At 49.5% G+C, this 19,753-nt stretch overlaps 1 protein-coding gene across 7 annotated transcripts in view; it reads left to right on the top strand.

Annotated features, from left to right (window-relative positions):
- LOC144770635 (beta-1,4-galactosyltransferase 3-like) overlaps window positions 1-19,753 on the top strand; it is a 182,243-nt gene that overhangs the window by 40,395 nt on the left and 122,095 nt on the right. For all 7 annotated transcript variants that reach the window (XM_078655326.1, XM_078655325.1, XM_078655328.1 and 4 more), the window contains exons 3-4: window positions 4,381-4,616; window positions 17,264-17,451. In XM_078655326.1, coding sequence (XP_078511452.1) covers window positions 4,381-4,616; window positions 17,264-17,451 — 424 coding nt within the window. The remainder of the gene's footprint in view (window positions 1-4,380; window positions 4,617-17,263; window positions 17,452-19,753) is intronic.

Genomic DNA, 19,753 nt, shown 5'->3' with positions numbered 1-19,753 from the left:
CTGTGTCCTGCACCTCTGAATGGGTTGTTGATGCATCATGTGCCTTGTTCCTTACACCGCTGAACGTGTGTTGATGCGTCATGTGTTTTCCTTCCTTACACCGCTGAATGTATGTTTATGCATCATGTGTTATGTGCTTACACCCCTACAGGTATTGTAATACTTAGGTGGTTGTTTTTCTCCTAGTGCAGGTGGTGCTAGTGAGGTCCTGGTTACCAGTGGTTACTGGTTGTGTGCTACAGTGATTTTACATTCTATTTTTTTTTATATTCTAAGGGCTATTTTTAAAAGTGTTACTTCTAAAAGTGCTGATTCCTGACAGTGGTCCAGGTGGCCCTGTCTTGTACATATCCCCTGTAAATTCTGCCCGTGCCTGTTGGCACATTGTAAAGTGTGTGTTTTTATTAGGTCTCGTGACCTACAATGCGCGCAAGCGCATTGAGGGATCGAGAATTCAAGTGCTCGAAATCCTCGTCAAACTAAGGGCTTCTTGCACTGCGGTTTTCTTGAAGTTCACGTGAATCACGTGAGCAAAACAAGCACGCACATTCACGTAGCACAGCACATCAAAGGGCTTCTCCTCCCCTAATTATTCATGGCCGGCCGCAGGCCGGCCGTACTTTCAGTTTCCCGGCCGCTAACAGCACATCAAAGGGCTTCGCCCAGCGTGCGCTCTGCAGCTTCTCCTCCCCTATGCCTGTTTATCTGCACTTCTCCCCTTTCTTCGCTTCATGCTTACATTCTTCTCTGCCGCCCTCGCACCATTATTTTCCTGACTGCGTCTTTTAAAGTGGTGAGCGTATCACAGATTAGTATTGGTGAAAGCTGCAGTAATTGGTGAACGTGTATCGCCCATGATCTTCGATGTACCCTGTCAAAATTCACCAGTTCCGATATGTTGCTTGTGAGCGTATCACCGATGAGCCTTCATGCACGCTGTGGCGTAAACCGCCTCTGCATACACTCAAACTGCCAATCAAAGTCACTTGCTATCCCTACCTTTGAAAAAATTACTTTGTTCTTCATCAAACCACGTCGGATATGCTTGAATCATGGCCGGCCGGCCGTACTTTCAGTTTCCCGGCCGGCCGCTCTTAACGCTTGTTTATTCACGCCCCCCCACCAGGCTCTCCCGCCCCCATCCGGCTTCCCTCCTAACTGTACGGAAATAAACAGAGAGAGCTCGCGGCATCCTCGTGCTGTCCTCTCTAACCGACAGCCCCTCAAAATCTTCAGCATCTTGCATGGTCTCATGTACTGGAGTCAGTGCCTGATTTATGTACCCTGCTGCTGGCATGCCGGGCGGCTGCGGTGCCGGGCTCGAGAAGCCGAGTTTGGCAGCGCTGCAACTTTATTTACCGTGACAGATTTAGTGTCTCTCCTGGGCCCTCATCCGCTGCGCCCCCGTCCGCCTCCCTTCACTTCCCTTTTGGCTGCTAATTGCTTCTCGAGCACGCCTGGCTTCGGACTAGCACCCCCCCCCCCCCTTCTGAGGAGGCGAGTGTATTTTTAACCTCGGGCGATTTCCTTTTGTTTCACTTGCGATGACTGCATTCGTCCTCTACTTTCACACGATGCATTTTGTTTTTGTTGTGCTTTGTTTCAGTTGCCATGTTTAAATGTGCCATTTAATACAGCAGCTCTGAGACAGTATTGATTATTTCCTTCCTTTACCCGGCCTTCTTTCAGATTTAGCAGCTTTCCACTCTTACAGCCTTCCGATTCACCGTGGATTGAACACAAAAAAAAAAGGTTGTAACTTGTAATGTTGATGTTGTGGCTCAGCGAGTTGATGCACATGGTGCGGAAAACTGTGTGCAACTTTAGGACCCTGGAGTCGGAAGTGTTTTGATCAAACATTTTCTTATAGTGCCATTGAGGTGGACAACACCCACCTCTCATTCGCAGTGCAACAACTGTGGGAATGTAGCGGCAAGCCCTCCTTGGAAAGCAGGGTTTCGGATAAATGGGGAGGGAACAAATGGTAAGCCTATACATGTAACTAGATACTTTGAATAGATGTGAATCTTTGCTGCAAGCGCAAGTATCCGTGCAAGCAGCGATAGTTTTATTTGCATTGAGAGTGATCCGTTTGTTTATTTTCAGGTGGTGCATATCCTCATTTAGCTTTGGTGTTGACCGTGTTTGCCTCCATCTTCTGTAAGACGCTCTGTTGCTTTGTGGTGTTTGGCCAGCAGTATAATAAACGAAGTATTCCCTCACTCATTGCATTCAGCATTAAGGACACGAGTATAAAGAACGCATTCACGAGGAGTCGCTGATACCAAAGTGGTTGGGAGCACTGCACGACAGCATTATTAAAACTAAGTGATATACTACTGCGATTCGACGTCAATGCGCACCGTGGGAACTGAACTGTTTAACCTTTCTTGAACCCTTTCTTTCCTACTACGAGAAGACGTTTATAAACACTGTCATTTCACTACTAAGCAACTAAGGCACAGGGACATCATCTTATCTCATGGTTTGAAACTGTTATGCCACTGCTGAAACCAGAAGTGTTTTTTCACAAACATTCAAATCATGATTTTAAAGGGAAATTCACCTCACACACACACACCGTCACCATAACAGCCTCTACATCATACAAAGGCACACGCCCACACCTTCATCCTCACAACACCGCACACCATCGGAATACACACACCCCCTCCCCCTCACACCACCTCACACACACCCTCACACACAATTACACTCAAAGACCCTTACACACCCTCAATAACCTTCTCAAAAATCACACACACTAACACACTCACACACACTATCAGCATCACACATCATATCACAATCAATCACCCTTTTCAAACTCACTCACACTCTCTCACATTAAACAAATGTCACTAAAAGACGTTAATATTTCACTTCTGTTTTTATTTTCCTCACAATAAAATACACTGAACATAATCTTCACAAAAGGTATTGACAACAGTTTAAGCTATTGCCATTATAAATTACAATAACTTTTATTTAAGTATTAATTATTTAAAAAATTTCATAACCATTGTTATTTGTAATATCAATACATCTAACTCACGTAAATACAAAAAATTTGCATTACAAATACTATGAGTGTCACATTTGCAAAAGTTAAAAGTATTGGCATTGTAAATGACAAAACTATTAATTTCGCGATTTTCAAAACCAACACATAAATATAAAATGTGTCATTTACAAAACCAATAGCTCCAACTTTCCTACTGCGAGACCTATTGGCAACGCCAGTGCTTGTCTAATGTGTTTTGGTGTAATACAAAGGCTATTTTTACATATAACCTTGTGTGGAGTTTCCTTTGTGGTGGGCCTGGGTGTTGTTGCTGGGGTGCGTGTGCAAATACTTAACTCACATCGCCTCCAAGTTTAGCCTTGCTGCTCGCGCCACGTTACCTAGAGGGTGAGCAGGGGTTATCTTGGCGTGTAACTCCCTTGCCCTGACTTAGAAGTGGTGGTCTCTGACTGACTTTGGCGAAAGCCCTCGCCAGCCAGGGATCCCATTTCTAACAGCTCTTAATTGAAAAAAGGAATACAAGTTTTTATTCTAAGAGCACAGGATGCCAGAGAAAGTTGGGAGTTGGTGATCGAAGCGTGACTAACCCTCACTCCCACTTTACCTGTAGAATGTTCGCACTGCTGTCCTAGTCAGAATAGAATCTTGCATTTACACTTTTTGCAGTAAAGGTATCTTTATATGTCTGGCCAGCTCTTAAAACCTGATTCCTAGGTATCCGGTTTACTCTGTGCCCTGTGGCACTGTTGCAGTCAGCACTTTAAAAAAAAATATTATTGGAGTAGAACAACGAACTTTAAAATTCAGCTAAGAAATCAGACTAGGAAAATAGATTGGAATGCTTATGTTCTGTAAAGAGAATGTTGTTGATTAGATAATAAGTTTATTTTGCTACAAGACTGCACATAATGGCTTCTACCGGTTTTAGGCATTTTAATGCAATTTCACAAGTGTCGCCGAAGTTCCCAAAATGTTAGCGGCTGGAATTATTGCAGGTACAGATGTGCTAATTACCCTGCAAACTGTTTGTAGACTACTTTAACTTTAAACCTTATGAGGACAAGTTCGCTCTACACAATAGCGGGCCCGAATTCCATTAGCCATTGTTCTGGTGATGCCCAAGCCTTCTGACATCCTAGTTAAGTACCCACTGTACCTTGCCCTGGCTGTAATCCCTCCCCTTCAGAAAGGCAGCACCACAGAGGGGGCATATCTCCAATTGATGTGCCTCCCGTTGTCCATCTCTAATAAGAACACAAGAGTTCATTAGTTTTAAAGGATGGGATTCTCGTCTAAAATCATTCTGGTATTAGACTTGAAGCTTGCAAAGTTACATTTATGCTTTCTTTTGTTAGGAGGACCTTTCAGAGTAACCTTTCCCACTGCATTGACCACAGCTGATATAGTAAGGAAAAACCCTTATGTGACCAAAGGTGGACGATACAGACCCCCAGATTGCATTTCCAGTCACAAAACGGCTGTCATCATTCCACACAGAAACCGAGAAGTACATCTGAAATACCTCCTCTACTACATGCACCCCTTTCTGCAGCGACAGCAGCTGAACTATGGAATATACATCATCCACCAGGTGAGTTTCTACTTCTATTAACAAATTGTTGAATTATTACTTTTATGGGTGTTTGCATAAGAATCTTTGTGTATGGGATCATTTACTGGAGCAGTTACTTTTAATACCGGGGAAAGCGCACGGCAGCCATTCCCACCATTGCTTTTTGAAGGACAGCAGTGATTGTACATGCCATTCATTATAAGAGACAAAGGGAAATCTGCATGTGGAGGTTTCGTCAACTATAGATTTCCTCCTACCACTGGCTGGAGATTGCCACCTTCGTGATATTCACTAATTCCAGGCAGAAATCTCCACCTAGTAGTTAAATGTACAAGTCTCCAATCTCTTAAGAGAAATTACACTCCAGAAGTTACTGGTAGTAACTTCACAACCAGATTTCAGATTTACACCTGTCGGGGTAGGAGGATATATCAACTTCTGCTGTGGAAAGCTCCTGATTAAAATAACATTCACCCTACCACAATCATGAACTCTTGATTCACAATTACACTGTAGACACATACATTCAGTCCATAGCTTGGACTCTTCCTTTTTCCTCCTGGACTACGTGACCCTGCGGACAGCAGTAGCCTGATCCATCCTTGAGAATAAGGACCAAATACTCCAGAGGAAGAGTACGCTGACTGAGGGGGGGGGACTGACCTAGTAGTTAACTTTGTTGTAGAGCATTAAAGGAAACTTCTGTGTGAGCCTGCATCTAGTGTGAGTGGGGCAGAGAAGCTGGCCATGTGGCTGGCGGTGGCACTCCTTGAGTACATTAAGGAGGGAGGTACAAACTTTGGGAACCTGAAAAAAGTGTCAGGACACGGGGAGGTGAGTAAAAAGAGACACTCTGTGATTCAGGTGGCAAGTCTCTTCCTGGAGGTAGTCTTGGATCCTGCCTTAGTTTCACCCCCTCATTCACACCCCTTCCTATTTCAACATATCTTCTTCACTATGGGGAGGCAGAACCCAGAGTGTCCGCCTTCCCCCTTTCCGGTCCGTAGCCTCAGAGATCATCTGCAGCGTACCCCAAGGATCATCCCTTAGCCTGACATTGTTCAACGTCTACATGGCACCGCTCGCCCGCGTCGCCCGACTGCACAACCTCAACATCATCTCTTATGCCAACGACACCAGCTGATCCTCTCCCTCACCAAGGACCCCCTCACCGCCAAAACCAACCTCCACGAAGGAATGAAGGCCGTCGCCGAGTGGATGAAGAACAGCCGTCTGAAGCTGAACTCTGACAAAACGGAGGTCCTCATCCTCGGCTCCACCCCCTCAGCCTGGGACGACTCCTGGTGGCCGACCGCACTGGGAGCAGCACCGACACCCACCAACCACACACGTAACCTGTGGGTCATCCTCGACTCAACACTCTCCATGACCGATTTAGTCAACGCCGTCTCATCCTCCTGCTTCAACACCCTCCGCAAGATCTACAGGTGGATCCCCACCGGAACAAGAAGAACGGTCACCCAGGCCCTCGTCAGCAACAGGCTGGATTACGGAAAGGAGCCTCGGCCAAACTCCTGAAACGACTTCAAAGCATACAGAATGCCTCTGCATGCCTGATCCTCGACATACCTCCCCACAGCCACATCACATCCAACCTGAGAGACCTGCACTTGTGTCAACAAGAGAATCCCCTTCAAACTCCTCACCCATGCACACAAAGCACTCCACAACATCGGACCGGCATACCTCAACAGATGACTCACCTTCTACACCCCAAATCGCCAGCTCCGCTCTGCCGAACTCGCCTTCGCCACCGTCCCCCGCATCCGAAGAGCGACCACCGGCGGCAGATCGTTCTCCCACCTCTCCACCAAGAGGGCACTGCCGTCGCTGAGCGCCCGCTAACTCAGAACCATGGAATCTTTCTTTGCTGAACCTGTGCGGGCTGCAGCAGATCAGAGGGAACTGCTGCTGCCGAGCGCCTGCCTAACTCTGAACCTTTCTTTGCTGAACCTGTGCGGGACATGGCAGCTAAGACGAGAGCCGCCGCTGAGGGCCTGCCTAAATCTGCACCCTCCAACCTTCCGCAGGATCTGTGTGGGCTGCTGCAGCTGAGGGAGAGCTGTCGCCGCTGAGAGCTGCCGAAACCTGCACGTAACGCTGCAAGATGCGAAAAAGTACGCCCACCTGCCCTGCTCTTACTGATTCTTTTAGTCTCGGTTAACGCTAGAGATCTTGACCTCTTAACCTGTCCGGGATGTAGAATTTGATTATATTTTGGAGAATCTTTTGGCCTGTACGATGGAGCACACTGTGTGCATGTGCTAAGAGCTTTAAATCTTGCACTTTGGCACATGGGCAGCCAGTGGAGTTGGCCGCTGCATTTTGTATCACTTGCAGGCGTTTGAAAAGGTAGTGTGGCATCCCAACGAAAAGTGCATTTCCATAGTCTAACCTACTGACAAGCAGGGCCTCCTGCTTTCCTGCCTAGCCTAGCCTGCTGACGTCTGATTCTATAACAAGATCTGGAGCGGAACCGAAAATCTCGCGGCCGTTCCAGGCCTCCATATGGTCCAGCCACCACTGGATCTCCTCCCAGGCTTCGCTGAACAGGGAGACCTTGTGGGAGTAAGGGTAACCCTTGCAAAGAAAATATGCCTTGAGGCTCTGAAGAGCCCAGTAGTGTAGCGGGCCTGGATAAATGGCCTGGATGGATGCCGACAGGAGGCCCACCACCGAGCCAGCTGGCGGAGGGATACTTGTGGTCTGGAAAGGACACGTCTCATTTTGTGGCGGATCTTGGCCACCTTCCTGGAAGGCAGACCGAGTAGACGCGGTGGAGTCTCTAACGAACCCCAAAACGGTAACGGACTGAGCAGGTTGAAACCGATTTCTGCTAATCTTAGGTCCCGAAGCAAGTCCTCTGCCATCCGAAGGTGAGCTGTTAATTGACTGGGGCAAGAACCCATAAGGAGTAGATCGTCTGGATACATGAATATCCGGATACCTCGGGCTCTCAGGAACTCCATCACGGACTTGAGCACCTTGGTGAAGCACCAGAGAGCCGAGGAGAGCCTGAAAGGGAGTGCTGTGAACTCGCAAGTTTGCTGGCGCCAGACAAACTGGTGGAAGCATCTGTGGGGAGGATAAATCGTGATCACCAGATAGGCGTCCGTGAGGTCTAAGCGGACCATCCAATCTTGTAGACGTAGGACATCCCGGAGAAGGTGAATCCCCTCCATTTTGAAATGGCGAAAAAACAGCCATTCATTGAACTTGCTTAAGTTAATAACTGGTCTTCGACCGCAATCGGTCTTGTAGACCAAAAGTAAATTGCTTAGGGACCACCTGGGGTGAGGGGCAGATAGGGAGATGGCACCCCTGTTGAGAGGGATCTGACTTCCTCGTCGACCAGGGCGGCGTCTTGGGTAGAGAACTGAATGGGACACGGTGTGGCCCGTTGGACTGGATTCTCCATATATTCTATATGAAACACCTACCCAAGCGTCTTGCGTGATGGACAACCAAGCCTGGGAAAAATTTGCCAGCCTCCCCCCTATTTTTAGTTGGTGGAAAAATGGAGAACACTCACCGGGGCTTGAGGTGGCTGCTCCTCCTCTGAAATCTCTCCCGTTGCTGCGGCGCCCGCTCGTTGGATAAAAGTTCCCGAAGTGGGACTGGTGCTGGTATTGTCTTGAGTCTCTTTGTGAGTTCTGATGGGGTTGAGGTTGGCGAGTGGCTGAGTGGCCCCTGCCTCGGCCGGTCTCGTGAACCGGGCCTTGTCCAACGACGTGAAAGTGTTAACAAACTTTCGGAGCTCTGTTACAAAATGTTTGCCTAATAGACCTCCCTGGGCAATGGTGCCCCCCCCCCCCCCCCATCTTGATAAGGAGGGAGGGGCGGCGCTCGATGGAAAAGGCCCAGTTCGCGTGCCCAAAAATAGTACGGCCCTCTGAGCCTATCCTGACAAAAGTTCCGGTTATGGCGCCTGATTCCTTGGCTTCCTCTGCCATGTCAAGGATTTTTGTAATGGGGCTGAGGGCGTCCAGGAGCTTATCCTGACATGCCCTCCAAGATCGGTCGATCCCTTTTTTAGAGTCCATGATAAATTTATGAAGAAGAGTGGCCATGTGGGGGTCAATTTCTGGGGTAAGGGCCACTTCCCCTCTAGCGATGGGCGGGGACATTCTCCACGTAAACTATCAATAAATCAATCAGTGAACTTGTAGAGCGTGCTACTTACCCGTAAGGGTCTCAAGGGGCTGGGTCGGGGGGGGGGGGGGGGTGTATCTGCTACTGCTCAAAGAGCCAGGTCTTGAGGAGCCTTCTGAAGGTGAGCAGGTCTTGGGTCTGTCGTAGCTGGGTGGGGAGGGTGTTCCAGGTCTTGGCGGCTAGGAAGGAGAAGGATCCGCCGCCGGAGGTCGTTCGTTGGATGCACAGCAGCAAGGGCAAGGCTGGCGGAGCGGAGCTGGCGAGAGGGGGGTGTAGAAGTTGAGTCTGTCGTTCAGGTAGACTGGTCCGGTGTTGTGGAGTGTTTTGTGTGCGTGGGTGAAGAGTTTGAAGGTGATCCTTTTGTTGACGGGGAGCCAGTGCAGGTCTCGGAGGTGGGGGTGATGTGGCTATGGCGGGGAATGTTGAGGATTAGTCGGGCAGAGGCGTTCTGGATGCGTTGTAGTCGGAGGTGTTTGGCCGGAATTCCTGCGTAGAGTGCGTTGCTGTAGTCCAGCCTGCTGCTGACGAGGGCTTGGGTCACTGTTTTTCTTGTTTCGTTCGGGATCCACTTGTAGATCCTGCGAAGCATGCAGAGGGGGTTGTAGCAGGAGGAGGAAACGGCGTTGACCTGCTTCACCATGGAGAGGTAGGAGTTGAGGATGAATCCTAGGTTGCATGCGTGGTCCGTGGGTGTGGGGGCTGCTCCCAGTGTGGTCGGCCACCAGGAGTCGTCCCATGCAGAGGGGGTGGAGCCTAGGATGAGGACCTCCGTTTTGTCCAAGTTCAGTTTCAGGCGGCTGCTTCTCATCCACTCAGCGACGGCCTTCATTCTCTCGTGGAGGTTGGTTTTGGCAGTGTGCGGGTCCTTGGTGAGGGAGAGGATGAGCTGGGTGTCGTCGGAATAGGAGATGATGACCAGGTCGTGTTGGCGGGCCACTTGTGCGAGGGGGCCATGTAGATGTTGAACGGGGTCGGGCTGAGAGATGAACCCTGGGGTAAGGCCGCAGATGATGTCGGTGGCTTTGGAGAGGTAGGGCTTAAGGCGGACTCTCTGGGTTCTGCCTCAGAGGAAGGACGTGGTCCAGTCCAGGGACTTTGTCTGGATACCAGCTTTTTGGAGGCGTGTTCTTAGTGTGCGGTGGCAGACCGTGTCGAAGGCGGCTGACAGGTCCAGGAGGATGAGGGCTGAAGTTTCGCCGTTGTCTAGCTGGCGCCTGATGTCATCTGTGGCAGCGATGAGGGCAGTCTCGGTGCTGTGGTTGCGTCTGGATCCGGACTGGGTTGGGTCTAGGATGGTATTGTCCGCGAGGTGGCGGGTCAGCTGCATGTTTGCGATTTTCTCGATTACCTTCGCCGGGAAGGGGAACAGGGAGATGGGCCGGAGGTTCTTAAGGTTTTTGGGGTCCGCTTTGGGCTTCTTGAGGAGGGCGTTGATTTCGGCGTGCTTCCAGCTTTCCGGGAATGTTGCTGTGTGGAAGGAGATGTTGATATCTTCCGCAATTGGGGTGCGATGGTTGCGTCCGCTTTGTAGAAAACGTGGTGTGGGCAGGGGTCTGTTGGAGATCCTGAGTGGATGGAGTTTATGACCTTGCGTGTCTCTTCGTCGTTGACGTGGGACCAGGAGGTCAGCTGGTTGGTGCAGGTGGCGTTCGGGGTGTGGTTTGTTGTGGTCGGGGCGGATGAGGAGTTAAAGCTGTCATGGATGTCTGCCATCTTGCGATGGAAGAAGGTGGCCAGCGAGTCGCACAGATTTTGTGAGGGTGGGATATCGTTGGTATTGGCGCTGGGGTTGGAGAGTTCCTTCACTATGTTGAACAGTTCTTTGCTGTTGTGTGCGTTGTTGTCCAGTCTGGCTTTAAAGGAGGATCTCCTGGCTGTTCTGATGAGTTGGTGATGTCTGCGAATGGCGTCCTTGTTGGCTTTGTGGTTGTCTGGTGAGTGGTCGTGAAGCCATTTCTTCTCTAGCTTCCGGCATGTCCGTTTGGAGATCTGGAGTTCTTTGGTGAACCAGGCGGCTTTCTTGCTGGGGTGGTTGACGGAGGGTTTCTTGATTGGGGCGAGGGCGTTGGCGCAGTCGTCGATCCACTGTCTGAAGTTTCGGGCGGCGGCGTCTGTGTCAGTGGGGTCAGTAGGTGAGTTCTGGGTGAGGGTGGAGGTCAGCTGGTCCTCGGTGACTTTGCTCCAGCAGCGGCGAGGCAGCTGTTGGGTGCGGTGGTGCGTGGCTGGTTTCCTTGAAGATGAAGTGGATGCATCGGTGGTCAGTCCGGTGGAGTTCGGTGGTGTGGTTGAAGGCGACGTGGGTGCTTGTGGAGAACAGGGGGTCGAGCGTGTGGTCGGCGGCGTAGGTGGGTTCAGTGACGAGTTGTCAGAGGCCGAGGTTGTCGATCAGGGCGGTTGAGTTGGCGTCGCCGTTGTTCTCGAGGTGGAAGTTCAGGTCTACGAGAAGGATGTAGCCAGTGGAGACGAGTGCGTGGGTGCTGGCTGTGAGAAGTTGGCCTGATATGCAGTGCTCACTATTCTAGTGATCACTATGTATCAGTCCAAACGACCCTTATTGATGATTGGTTGTAAGTCAACCTGATAGACCAGCTATCCTAGTAGCATGGACAAGAGCAGTCTTTAGGCTAAACTCTAGAGGGCGTGTTAAGCCAGCTGTTTTACCATCACATTTACCCCTTGAACACCAAGTGAAAGGACACCACACAAGTTGTTATGAAAATAAAGTATATTTATTTATAACAAGACTACCCTGAACTCTTTATGAGTTAGGGAGCTAAGCACAATACAAAACTCTTAAGAAAACACTTTAAGTTGCACAATTTACACAAATGCCCGAGGGGCACGAAAAACCATATACTACAAAAGTGGAATGCGAATTACTAGCAGGTAAGTAACTATTCTCAGAGGCTTTGGGATCGCTAGGACTAGACTACTGAACCTTTAGATTACGAGCAGGAGGCCTAGGGAGATCGGGTGCAGAGTGTGCACTCTCACGCGGGATGCGGAACAAAGTCTATGGAGGCTAGTAAATGCAAAGTTAGTGTTATCGGACGAATCCGACTAGGTAGAGCTGAAACGAAAAAGGATCTGGACACTTAGATAGTTAAACTATGCTGGAGCACCGAAATGCTTAGGTTACCTAGCCCAGGGGCTGCGGCTGCATAGGTCTGAAAAGACGTCGGGAATCCTCGTTGCAGTCTATGGAGCCTGAAAGAAGAAGTTGCTGGCAGGCGACCAGTGATGAAGTTCGATGTGATCCAAGCCTGGATCGATGAAGATGGAGACCTGTAAGCAGAGGGGACCAAGCCCTGAATCACTAGCCAGTGATTAGGTGGGCACCAGGATGGCACCGGGCGAAGTCACCTCGACCAGGTGAGTGGGCGACGCTGGGCTCTGCAGTCTCTCGGACCAGGAGGCGTTGTCGGAGACCAGGATGGAGGTGCGAGCTGTCCCACGGTGGTATCTGCTGTCGACATCGCTGGACCCAGGATTGGGGCAACAACTCTTGGCAAATGCAAGCCCACGCGGTGGACTCAAAATGGCGTCTGGAGTGGACCAGGAGGGTCCGGGGTGCTCCTCTGTTGGAGGGGAGCAAGGGCCAGCAGTCTGGAGCAACCAGACCAGCGGTGTTGTCGTCGTGGTTCGTCGTCAGAAGGGCCACTAGCCAACGGGCAAGTGTCCTGGACAACGCGGTGAGCAGCAAAGAGCAGAAGGGCCCCACGCAGATCTCGTGGATGCTGGAGGGCTGGACTTCGGTGCTGGAGCTGCTCAGGGTCGGGGCTTCTCAAACCCCAAAGCACTCACTCAATGATCCCTCGGTGGTCGTGCTGGGCAAGCGTTGTGCAGTCTTGAAGATGGCTGGTCCCTCGAGGTCTCGTCACACCCACGAATCTCAGCTGGGCTGATGATGCAGTTAGAGGTCAGAGGTGCCAGGGAAGCCGGTTCTCGTCGAGCTGGGCAGTCTTGATCCTGAGGAGAGACTTACAGCAAACCGCGATGCTTGGATGGTGCCTGCGGGTGCAGGGTGACTACTCCTTAGTCACAAGGGAGAAATCTTAGGAAGAAGTCTTGAGTTCCTTTCGTAGAAAGTAGTTTCAGGATTCAAAGATCTAATTTGGAAGGGGGCCTGCTCCTACCTTTATCCTGAGAAAAGGGGCTGGCACGCGACTAAGTCCTGCCCTATGGGTGGGACTAGGAGGGGGGTGGTTACACCCCTCTCCTTTGTCCGGTCTCTCCCCAGCTCAGGGGCTGGTGTGCCCCAGGAACTGGTTTGAGCCGGCATATGCACAGTGAGCACCGGGGTGCCACTTGCAGTCACCTTCCTCTATAGCCCTGCCTACCTGGGATACACAAAACCCTGTCTGGGATGGTGCTAGCACCGCCCCTGACAGGAAACCCTTTGTCCAAGCACTCCTCGCTGGAAGGACTCCCAGCAGCAGGAGGTCAGACTTGTGTCTCGGTGGCAGGATCCATTTTGTGGAGCTGAGGCTATGTTCAACTTTAACCGGGGTTACAGGCTACCAACATGTCTTCTCCCTCTAGAGGGGTGGAATGCTACCCCCGTCGCCAGAACTGGCGAGGGGGTAGTATTCCAAAGCGTATGACACCTTACACGACATGTTTAGATATTGTCAGACCAAAGTTACCATAACCGCGAGGATTATAAGGCACTTAAGAGTATATGGTCTGACGCTATCATGGAAACGGCTAAGGGATAGATCCCGAAAGCCGCAGACAGGCTCAGCTCATGCCACAGCACCATCTCACACGATTCCAAGCACTCTGCCTTCAGGATTGTTAAGGCCTGCCATAGGAGTGACTGATAGGAGATCTGTGTGCCCATTCTAGGTTTAGATATAGGTATACTATATCTAAAGCAAAGGGTGATTACACCACCTTGCTCCCAGCTGTCAGGCAGCCAGTTGTGTCTGTTTAGTTAGTCAGCCCAGGGGTGGCATAATACATGCTGCAGCCCCTGGGAGACTCCTGGGTGCACCTCTGCCCTGGTTACAGGGACTTGGAGAGGGCCCAGTGCCAATTCAGTACCTGGGTACAATTTGGAATAGAGAGAACAGCTAGGCTGTGGGTCTGATTAGCAGGCCCACAGCCAGGGAAAGTCGTAAACCAGTGAAGCAAAAAGCAAAAATCTGGGTGATCATAGGATTGCAGACCCTACTCTCCTACACTGGCGAGGTCAGCGACAGAGTCGCTGAAGAGGGTCCGGGGGGTCTGTAGTTGAGTATTCCTCTGAGTGTGGTGGTGGTGTTGGGGTCGGTGTGGATCCGCAAGTGAAGGTGTTCGGCGGAATTGAGGGAGTAGTCTGCGAGGGTGTGGACCTGGAGGGTGGACTTGTGGACTATGGCTATTCATCCTCCCATCCCGTTGGTGTGGTCTCTGCGTGAGATCTTGTAGCCGTCTGTGATGGCTATGACGATGTCAGGAGCCGAGGAGTCGTTCCACCAGGTTTCGGTCAGAAAGGCAATGTCCGGGCCGTTGGTGTCGAGCAGGTCCCAGAGCTCAAACGGCGTGTTTGCATGCGGAGCGGGTGTTGAGGAGGTTAGGCCCGGTCCTTGGGGGTTTGGTGGTTCTGTCGTAGGTGAAGTTGCAGCAGTGGCCTGGAAGCAGCGGTGGTCTCGGCCGATGTTGAGTGCGTGGTGGGAATTGGTGTCGTATCGCAATCTGGCCGTATGGGGGGATGCGGGGTCCAGGGGTTCTGGTGCTGGGCGCGGTCCACGCGCGGACAGGTGCAGACGGGCTTGCCCCTGGCGCGGCGCCCGGTCAGTGGTCGCCATTAAGGATCGAACCTGTGCTGGGGCGGCAGCAGCGGGGGTGAACGCGCTCAGGTGGCGGTGATCAGCGGCAGGGGAGCGACTCGGCCCTGAAGCAGGGTCAGAGGTCACCCCTACCGTCGGGCAGGGAGGTGGGAGCGCGGCGGCGAGGGGGCGTGGCTGCGGGGAGCGGCGGCGGGAAAACACAGCGGTCAGGGAAGCAAAGAGGGGGGTGGGGGGGCCGCACTGGGGGCTTAACAGGGAAACCAGGCAGAGACTGACTAATAAGCAACAGGCAAGGATGGCAAGAGTTAACAAAATACACAAGAACAAACCACAGTCCTGGGCACAGGAGGATCGAACCTATGCTAGGAGTGGCAGCAGCGGGGGTGAACGCGCTCAGGTGGCGCTGTTCGGCGGCAGGGGAGCGACTCTGCCCTGAAGCAGTGTCTGCGGGCCTTCAGATGTGCCTTGCAACGTAAGAGACAGCCTTATCGGCTGGGGCCCACTGTGAAGAGCGTGGAAGGATATAGTTTGGGTCAAGGGTCTAGAGGGGCCCAGATTGGAGTCTGCATCTCCTGCCGCAGCAGGGTCACTTGGGGGTGACTGGCAGAGAAGCGGGGCGGGGGCGGGTTGGTCCCCGCTGGTAGGGCAGACTTGACTGTTTAAAAAGGCTTGTTTGAGCTGTGCAAAATGCATCCAGGTCCATCTCAGAGTACCGGGGCAGCTTAAGTGGCGGCGCACCAAGATCTCCTGTGCCCACGGGCTCCGGGGCTGGAGGGGGTGCGGTCAAGGGGGACGTGAGTCTGTCAAATGCCTGTGATATCTGGCTGGAGAGGAGTTATCAACCGCCCGGTAAATCGAAGTGTCAACCGCCTCATAGAAGGCGTTCCTCCCCCCCCCCCCCCCCCCCCCCCCCCAAAGCAAATCAGAGGATCTTCCTCCTCCTGGATGGCAGTTCGAAAATATGGGGCAGATTTACCGTAATTTTAATGGGGTACTAGCCCCAGGGGACGTGGTATGCTGGTAGAGGGAATGGTACAAGATTGACTTTTTGTCCAGGGAACTGGCCTGGGAAATGTCTCCAACAAGGCCTTCAGGCCCGATACAGACCCAAAAGTGTGTTTGCTTTTGCATTAATACAGACGCTGTTCCCCGTGTACGTTATCTGAGGAAGGAACAGAGCGTGGATAATAAATAGTACGTTGGTCGGCCACTAATGCGATAGCCTCTCACCACCTACACACCCAACGAAGGGCGTCTCCCTCTGGCCAGAGGCTCCAGAATGCGCGTGCGGTGCTTGAACTGTGATAATAGTAGTTCAAGCAGGGCGCCGCACTCTCCGCTGCCTCCCATGCCTCCTGGCAGTGGGATGGCCACATCGCTGAGCCAGACACCAGCAATTAAAGGCATAGGAACGGAAAGCCATTCCTGTGGAAGCTTCCAAGGTAAAAATGAGCTAACGCGCCTAGTGACGCCGAGCACACGGACGTGCGAGTACAATCCCATATTTGTTCTTAAAGAAACATGGAACAAGAGCAAAATGCTCACCAGTCTCAACAATGTCATTAACACAATCGTAGCCAATACATTATAAAATCGAGTACATTAACAGTGAAAAATAACACCAAAAAGAGAACAAAGTCTGAAGGGTACTTATCTGGCTGCGTATCAGCGAAGAAAGAGGACGAAGGGACACTAACAAAGGACTATGTTGGGCTAGGAGGCCCCTGATTGGACACTGTTATCCTGACTTGATTGGATGTTACTATGTGTTTTTCCTGGGAAATGTAGTCTTTGTTAAATATTTAATGTGCCATGTCTGAACTGGGGTGGCTTGGTGAGCAAAATAACGATGGATTAAACCCAGATCTGTGACAGGGTGTGAATGTTTTGCCATTGTGCAACATTCCGTCCATCATCTTGTTTGTTTTGCTGTTCACCCTATGTGGGAAGGGTATGCCCAGATGTGGGTCCCTTGCTCACAACGCCACTGGAGTCAAGCTATCCTGGCTGAAGACGGTTGATAGCCAGAAACTGGTCCTAGGATGCTTGATTCCGGTCCAGGGAAGACATGGCTTAGCAGTTCGGTCTGGATTGTTCCCATGACGCACAGGGTCAAGACTGATTGGTATATGGCCATGTCTGAACTGGGGTGGCTTGGTGAGCAAAATAACGATGGATTAAACAGATCTATGACTGGGGGTGAATGTTTTGCCATTGTGCAACATTCCGTCCATCATCTTGTTTGTTTTGCTATTCAAATAAAGCAAAGAGAGAAGGTATAATCCTCGCCTCCAGTCCTGACATAGAATTCAAAGTGCTGGCTTTGGAGTTTGAGATATTGGATGAGTAGGCCGAACAGAAATCTGGATGAACACACATCCCTTCCTTACAAATATTACCTGATGTGTTTAAAGCTTACGTACAGTGGATACAGCTAATATTTGAATGTGTTCTATAGTGTCTGCTGTACACATTTAGGTCGAGTGTTTTTGTGAATATTTCGACTAATAAGTATGATTATATTGTATTGACCCTGGGAACTTAATTTTCATTTTACTTGGTGTTTTCATAACTCATGTGTAAATTAGTTCTGTAAAGAATACATTTAAAACTTTGATCCGTGTTGTATTTAGCTGTGCATAAAAATACTGCTTTAAACTCCAACTTTCTGAGACTATGTGACCTTTTTTTTCTTTCGAAATCTGCTCCACTCCACAGGCTGGGAATTACACATTCAATAGAGCAAAGTTGCTGAACGTGGGCTTCAAAGAAGCAATGAAGGAGGAAGACTGGGATTGTATGTTCTTCCATGACGTAGACCTTATTCCAGAGGATGACCGCAATATCTACACATGCGATAAGTTTCCCAAGCATGCTTCTATTGCCATGGACAAATTTTTATACAAGTAAATTGTTTTCTATTTATTTATCTAAATGTAAAATATTTTAATGACTACTCCGGTTTATCCTGCACAGTTTCATCCCATTTCAAGAACAGTTAGCAAAAAAAAAGTCTGATCTCTCATAAGATGATCTCCAAGCTGGTGAAACTGAGCGAGAATTTTGGGAGCTTTTGATAATAATTTTATAGAGAACACATCTTCTGTAAGTTTGTGCAGTTAACTCGTTAGTTGTTTTAAACAATGTGACAAGAAGCTTTGTTCTCAGTGACGGGATCCTCAATGTATAATAACCTGCGGACTAATTAATTACTGTGGGTTCAGCTGCATCCCAGAGCACTGACAAATACAAAAATTATGCAGCCAGCCTTTTTTTTTTTTTTTTTTGCATAGTGTTGTGCAAAGGTACACTGCCCCTTTTAAGATCTGCAGTACGTACATTGCTTCACTCTAGCCAGTTACATCATCTCCCTTAACCACTCAGCCACAGAGGACCCTGGGAACAGTTTCACACTGTTTGGGCCTCTTTAAATTTTTTTTTTAAACTGCCCAGATTGTGATTTTTCGATTTCTGTTCTGCAGTTTCTTATGTATTTCTGTGGTGATGATGTAGTAGGCAAATAATACAAAGTGCCTGTTTTTGGACAATAGAACACAAGTTGCTTACCTAAAGCTATAGTTTTCCAGTGTTGGTATATCTTCTAGATTAACATGCAACCCACATTCCTCCCTGACAAAGGCTCCCTTTCAAGCAACATCTATTAACACTTGTGCTACAAAATCTTATGTATGGTGGTCTCTGGAGAGGGTGATGTCCATTTTTCTGTCACGCCATTTGCTGAACTTTTAAATTAAGTTGTTGTGCTTTAAAAGTGAATGTTTATCCTAAAGGCTCTGTTTAGTTTTCCTCTGCTATTTAAGAATTACCATGGGATTCCCCAGCTCAGCAGCTGAAAAGGATTAAAGCATGTTCATCTATGAAAGATAACTATGTTGGAATACTGCAATTTCCGGTAAATAGCTGTTTGTAACATGTGCTGCGGTAGATGCACATGCTCTACATACTTCGGCCACCTAACGTTGGGTGCAGAAGTTCGTAATTTGTTTGGAGAGGTGTGGCGCCGCGGCCAGGGCGACTGACGCTGGAAGCTGGGGACCACGGTTCGATCCCCGGCTCCGGCGGCAGGTTAGCCCAGCACCATGTGACTCTGGGCAATAGCTCGCTTAATCTTCCCGACGGCCCCCCAGCGCCTAGAGACCCTTACGGGTGATTGTGCGCTTTACAAATGTGGACTTTCTTCAGATGTTTTTGGAGTCACAAGATATCGATTGACTCCTTCCTTTCCTGGCAATGCACATGGGCATCAACTACATGCTAATTATTTTTTTTCTCCTTCACTGAGCAGCCTTCACTACCTTTCCTTTGGGATGACATCTTCTAGAGACCGATCCGCCATCGACTTAGGAGCCACCAGGGCCTAGGCCTTCTTCAGGATTGCCTGTCTCTCTTCAGCTTGCTGGTAGACAGTGTCCTTAGGGTGATGCAGCAGACTCCTATCAAACTGTCCTCGGCGTTGCACAAAGTTCTCTTCCAGGGTATACTCCTCAATAGTCCTAAGCGCTAAATAGTCCTGCCCACGTGCTGGTACCCCAGAGCAATTACAAATTATATGCATATACCTACATATATCCAAACACTCCTCTTCAAAAAAGAATTGACAACACCATGTTGTGACAAATAACAGGTTTTATTTGTCGGCTGATTGGAGGCGTTTCGCCTGAACCAGCAGGCTTGTTCACCACCACCGTTAATGCGAAAACCAACCATTTTAAAATTTTGTGCATGTGACATATCACGTGATAAACACAGACACCTTGCTGTAGTAAAAATACTCGTAGTTTTGCAGATACATTCATCAAAACCAATGTTCACTTTCTTGTTTTTTGCTACACTATTACAATTTATTTTGCGGTCAACAAATTACAAAAATAAACATGATAAACGCTATAACTTTCTGTCGTTGACAATTTCATCTTTGACAAATCCTTAGTTTCTGCATTGTGTGTTACTTAAGAGTTTGTATCTACACTCCGCACTACTTAATTATGTTAAGAGAAAATATAATTCTTCTACAATTCAATTAACATTCACACGCTCCCTTATTTGAATCGCACAAGTGATTGTCTTCATTTAAATTTGTCACATCTCCTTGACATAATTTACCATAATTAGTGTATTGCCCCAGTGGGCTAAAGTCCACATATTAAACTGAGACTGAAATAAGAAACTGTTCATCTGACAATATAT

Source organism: Lissotriton helveticus, chromosome 7, assembly GCF_964261635.1.
Source record: "Lissotriton helveticus chromosome 7, aLisHel1.1, whole genome shotgun sequence".
In the NCBI taxonomy this organism is placed as follows: Eukaryota; Metazoa; Chordata; class Amphibia; order Caudata; family Salamandridae; genus Lissotriton; species Lissotriton helveticus.
This window is presented reverse-complemented; position numbering and strand designations above follow the sequence as displayed.